This window comes from Bombus impatiens, unplaced genomic scaffold, assembly GCF_000188095.3.
Source record: "Bombus impatiens unplaced genomic scaffold, BIMP_2.2 scf_0422, whole genome shotgun sequence".
NCBI lineage: Eukaryota > Metazoa > Arthropoda > Insecta > Hymenoptera > Apidae > Bombus > Bombus impatiens.
In genome coordinates this window covers 47974-53917 of record NT_176841.1, presented here as the reverse complement: position 1 = coordinate 53917, position 5944 = coordinate 47974, and the positions used below count along the sequence as shown (strand labels likewise).

The 5944-nt window shown below is 41.8% G+C and overlaps 2 protein-coding genes across 2 annotated transcripts; both read right to left on the bottom strand.

The window, feature by feature from the left end:
- Positions 1-387: 387 nt before the first annotated feature.
- LOC117151781 lies at positions 388-1462 on the bottom strand. The gene has a single exon (XM_033321349.1). The coding sequence runs from the start codon at positions 991-993 to the stop codon at positions 610-612; it is 384 nt and encodes a 127-aa protein (XP_033177240.1). The 5' UTR covers positions 994-1462; the 3' UTR covers positions 388-609.
- A 1015-nt stretch (positions 1463-2477) lies between these two features.
- On the bottom strand, positions 2478-4560 carry LOC117151779. Its single transcript, XM_033321348.1, is given in 2 exon segments — positions 2478-2990; positions 4297-4560. Coding segments are annotated over 2 exon segments (777 nt in total).
- Between the last annotated feature and the right edge of the window lie 1384 nt (positions 4561-5944).

Genomic DNA, 5944 nt, shown 5'->3' with positions numbered 1-5944 from the left:
ATTGCACCTTACTTAATCTATCTGTATGTAATAACTTATAACTAACACTTATAACTAAGTGCTCTTTCCGTCTTTGGCTTTTATTTCCTTGCTGAGCTCCCTTCCTCTTTTTTTTTTGCGCGAGGAGGGGAAAATGCTGTTTCGTATACCCAGTGACCCGCGTCACTGAGTTATATGGGAGCAGATGGCGTCGCCGTACCCACTAAAAACTCCTCCTCCTGTTCACTGGGAGGTACTCGAGGTGACAACCCGGTACAATCATTCGACATTACTTCGGGTTGGCCTCTACTTATGCGTACCCATCTTCATCGGCAATCTTCCACGCTAAACTCTCCTCCTCCTGCTTTCTCTTCACCGCAGAGCCTCCACCTCCTCTAACCCCTTCTTTCTTTTTCTTGCCCTTTTCCCTTCTTGACCCTTTCCCCAATTCCTTTCTCTCTCCTTTATACACTCCTTTACTAATTCCTTCTTTGATTCTAAGGCTTTCTCCTCATATATCACTGCTCTTTTCAGTGCCTTCTCTCTTATTTCCTCTATCTTGCACTCCTCTATCAAAATGTAATTCGGCGTTGTTATGTCCAAGCCTAGAATCCATTTCACATATCTCCTTTATATTCTGTCTAATCTCTCTTCTATGTTCCATCCCCACACCTCCGCTTCAAACAGCACCACACTCTCTACCAGTGCTCCAAACATCCTCATTCTCCTCTTGTAGTCCCACTTAAATATCCTTTCTCCTACGCTGCATGTCTTTTTCATCGCTATTGTTGCATTCTTTTTTCTGTCTTGAATATGCTTCTCATCACTTCCATTTTTCTGCAGTATGTACCCTAAATATCTTATCTCGTCCACTTCTTCTAGTTCTTGCTCATCCCATCTCCATTTTCTTTGTCTCCTATTGTTCCTTCTCTTTTCAAGCACTACTACTTTAGTCTTTTCCGTGCTTAATTCCAGTTCCGCTTCCTCTAGGAATGTTTTAAATCTCTTCAGCATTTCCTTTAATTCCTCTTCTTTGTCCGCCTTCAATACAATATCATCTGCATATGATAGTGATCATACTTTTCTGTCTCCTACCACTATGCTTCCTACTTGACCTTTCCTTATTTTCTCTTCCAGCCCTGCCATATAGATGTTAAATAGTGTTGGGCTCAACGGGCACCCTTGTCTTAATCCCCTCACTGTCCAAAACTCTTTTGTGTTATGGTTCCTGGTCCTCACTACGTTCCTTGTTTCTTCGTATATCTCCTCTATCCTTCTGATTAACTTCTCGTTAACCCCCATTCTCCTTATTATCTCCCCCAGCTTTTTCCTGCTAACCCTATCAAATGCTGCCTTTAAATCCGCGAAGCATGCATATTGTTTCCATCTTTCTCCGCTCAATTGTTTGTCTATTACGTGGTTCAATATATACACTGCGTCTATCACTCTTCTTCCTTTCCTAAACCCGAATTGGCTCTCTCCCAGCTTGGCACGCGCGGGGCGGCGGGCCGGGCGGCGGGGGGCGGGGGTGGGGTGCGGGGGGGGGGGGCGGGGGGGGGGGGGGGGGGGGGGGGGGGGTTGTATCGCTCACACCGGCCCCTTTCGATCGTAGCCGGGACGGTCATCGTGGAGGTTTTAGTCGGTTGGAGTCCGGCACTACCACGCCGCTTTTCCCCAGAAACGGACCTAGTGTCCGTGCGGATTTCCTCCACGTTAATAAAAAAGAAAAAGCTTCTCTTCGATCTCCGCCTTCAGCTGCTCGTCCAGTATTCCTGCATAAATCTTATATTCTGTGTCCATTAACGTGATTCCTCTGTAGCTCTTCACTGCTCCCTTGTCTCCCCTCTTGTAAATCGGATATATTACGCTTTTTCTCCAGTCTCCAGGTATCCCCTCTCCATTCCATATTTTCCTTAACATCTCCCATAACGCCTCCCCCACTTCCTTCGGCGCATACCTCGTTTTCCAAACCATCTCCCCCCGTTGCTTTTTTTTCTTCAAGTTTCTTATTTGGAATATCACCTCTTCCTTTTCTATATTGTCTTCCCTCTCCTCCTTTAATTCCTCCTCCACTCTCCGCCCTTCTGTTCTTCTGTCTTCTTTGTTTTCTGTCCCTTCTAACATTTCCATAAAATAATTTTTCCACTCCTCTTAACTTATATTTTCGTCTATAACCTCTCTTCTTCTTCTATATTTATTTATATATTTCTAGGCTTTTTGCTCTGTTTTGATCTTGTTGATTTTCTCCAATTCTTCCTCTTCCTGCTTCTCCTTTTTTTGTTTACACTATTGTTTAGATGCCTTCTTCTCCTCTATGAACTCTTCTCTACTGCATTTTCTTTCCCTAAATTTTGTCGTCTTCATTCTTATCTCCCTTTTCCTCTCTTTCCACTCCTTGTCGCACCGCACCTTTTCTCCTATGCTCCATTTCCTTATCCTTACTCTCTTCTTTGGTATTGCCTCGTTTATCTTCTTTTTCGTTTCTGTCCACGTTTCCTCTACTGTTCTTCCCATGCCCAGTCTTTACACTCCTCTAAATATCTTCCCACACTTTCGTTTGTCCATTCCCTCCTCTCCTTCTCTTCTTCTTTTCTTTCCTCATCTCTTTGTATCTCTGGTCCCTCTATTTCTATTTCCAACGGCATGTGCTCTGACTTTATTCTTTTTCCTACCATCATGTCTATTATTTCTTCTATCGCCTCCTGATTGCCAACCACCACATTGCCAATCTATTACCGAGTTTCCTCTCTCCCCCACATCTCTCCTTCTTTGCATCGACCATTAATTATCGTCCAGCCTCTTTCGTCCAGATACTTTAATAGAATTCTTCCTTCCGTATTTATTGTCTTGTCTTTCGATCTCCTGCTTTTCTCTTTTCCTAGTTTCTCGTTTATCAGTCCTCCCTCTTCTCCCGTTCTTGCATTCCAATCTCCTCCTATGATCGTTACTTCCTCTTCTCTTCCATCTACTCTTTCCTCTATTTCTTTCCATGTCCCTTTTGTGTCTCGATTCTAAACCACCACTATTCTATAGGTCTTTGGCAGCGTTATGGCCCTGCCGTGTGAAAAGAAAATGAGCGTCTCGTCCCGGGACTACCGGTGGACTCGTCAGTAAGGCTATACCCAATAGTCCCTGCCTTAGGCGTAGAGGGAGTCTAGCTGGGTGCGGTATTTGTATCGTGACACCGTACATTCGACCGCTAGTGAGACAGACAGACTCTTTGTCGTCGTAACAGCCCTCTGGTGTTGGCGGTTGGAATCCGCGGATCGCCCTGGAGGTGTTTTTTTTTTGCGATTTAAAGTTATTTATTGAGCCCAAGAATACAGTTTTAAATACATATTCACAATAAACGGTGAATTTTTGTAATGATATGGTAGGCAAAGGTACCGATACGCGGCGGTATGATGTAGCCATGCTGTATTATGTGTCGGTGCTTTACATTTTTCGTTGTATAATACAATTTTTGGGTTTAACCGCCGGGGAGCGGAGTTTTTTTTATGTATTTTTTTTTATTTTTTTCTGTCCTGAAAACTTGGTCGCAAAACAGGACGCTTCGGTAGTCTGCTTTTTGGGTGCTGTGTCACTTTGGGGAGGGGTGGGTTGAGAGGGAGAGAGAGGGGGAGGGAGATGTCAAATAGGTTTATTTACAAACATTTACAGTATTTACAGTTTAGACCTGTGTTATGAGATGTCAGAATTGAGTTCTGTCGGTTTAATGTTCTCTCTTATTTTATTATGGGTTCTGTATCCACCAGTATTTTTTTGTGTTTTTTCTGTATTTGTCTTTGGTGTCTTTCCGGGGGCGGGCCATGTTGTATCTCCATCTGGTGTCTGCGGTCTGTCCATTTATGTTTTCTTCGTAGAGTCTTGTTTTGATCCCTATTTTTCTTTTTATGTGATAACTTATTGGGATGTTGTTTTGGTCCTAGAGGTATTTTTTTCGTCTAGGTGTAGGAAAGCTTCTGGGAGGATGTGGCTTGTTATCAGAGTGTTTTTGTAATATGCGTTGTTAGGAAATAGGTAACTGAAGATTAAGTTGTTTTCTTTTATTTTTGCCGCTTGCGCGAAGTTGTTTCTTATTAGCTTTAGGATGTGACAGTCTATGCGGTGAATGTTGGCTAGATGGTATATTGTTTTGTTTTTTACATATTTTTTGAATCCGCTGTGTTCGGATCTGTAAGTACTCAAGCAAGCCCTGATGCATTTTCTTTCGAATATGCAGATTTTTTCCATCTGGGAGGTTGATATGTTGTGCCAGATTGGGCAGCCGTAGGTAATGATCGGTCTGATTAGTGCTTGGTAGCATAGTATTTTTACTTTGCTGTCGAGATGTTTGGAGTAGAATAGTTTTTTTATTCTCCAAGATGCTTTATTGGCCTTAGCAAGTTGAGGTTCGGTGTGCTGCTTGTAGTTTAATTTGAAGTTTATGTTTACTCCTAGGTATTTTACGCAGTCTTTGTGTGGTATGAGTGCCCCTTTGTTTGCCTTTTCTCTTAGTTGGAATTTTCTGCAGTGTTCTCTTTCTGTTGGGCCGATTTCTGATTGGGTCTGAATTTGCTTGTGTTGATTTTTAGTTTCCATGCGTGGTAATAGTTGTTTATTTTTTCGAAAAGTTCTTGCAGTTCAGTTTTTATTGTCTTAGTTTTGCGGCCTGTTACGTAGATGATTAGGTCATTTGCGAAGGCTATGGAGCGTTTGTGGGTGGATGTATTGAGATTAAAGAAATTTAGTAAGTCACTGTTGTAAATATTGAAAAGTAGCGGGGAATTTACTGTACCTTGTTGCAGACCGTTTGTTATGGAGAATTCTTTGCTTGATGTGTTTAAACCTTCGGTTATTACGAATGTTCTGCTTGTGATCATGTCCCAGACTATTTTAATTAGGTGTTCAGGAAGGTTTTTCTTAATCAATTTGTATATGAGACCTGGGATCCAGACTGTGTCGAAAGCTTTTTCGAGCTATTAAGCTGCTATTAAGCAGGCGGCTACTCGTTGTTTTGCGTTTAGGGCTCAGCAAATGTCTGACGTAAGTTCGTTTATTGCGTGAATTGCGGAGTGTTTGTGCCTGAAGCCAAATTGATTTTCTGGGATTATGTCAGTTTTTGTGCAGAAGGAGGTTAGTGGGTTGTTTATGATTATTTCAAATACTTTGCTTATGTTGGGGAGGAGACTTATGGGTCGTAGGTTTGCGGGCGATGAGCCGTCTTTATCTTTTTTTGTAATAGCTATCAGTTTGGCATTTGGCTTTTTTCCATTTTCTGGCGAAATATGTGTTGTTTAGTGCATTGTTGAAGAGTACTGTGTAATACCATTTTATTTTGTTCGGTAGGCGCTTGGGTAAATCTCTACTCTTGTCGCACAATGTCGGAGGCACTAGTTTTTACGTCCGCATAGTTCGACTGCTCGGGCAGAACTGATTGTGTTTAGTTGATTTTAATTTGTGAAGTAGTTTATTTCTGGATCTGGTTGTTTGGGGCTGTCTGCGGTGTTTTCGTTTGACAATGTGCAGACTGTTTTGTTTAGCGTTTTGTCTTGTTCCATTTCATTTTTGAGTTTGTTTGTTTCGGCGATGATAATTCTGTTTAGTTGATCTCGGCCTATGTGTTCATTTTGTGTGTGTATTTTGGAAAAGTGGGTGCCGATAATGGCTAGTTTTTCTCTTGTTTTAGTTATTATGAAGTTACCCTCGGTGTCTTTGATGGTGTTGTGTATCGTTATACCTGCTTCTTGGATGAGGGAGTTTTTTTCTGGGGGCAATTTGAGAGGTGGGATGGGGTTTTGTCCTTTTGGTCTGAAGATTTGATTTATTTGTGGGAACATGTTGGCTGAGTCGTATTTGGAGATGTTTTTTATTTTATTTGTCCAGTAATGGTTTATAGAGTTAGCGAATTCTTGTTTCATTTGCGCTTTTATTTTGTATAGTAGGTACTTTAGGAATTCCAATTCTTCTCTTTTGTCGTAAGAAT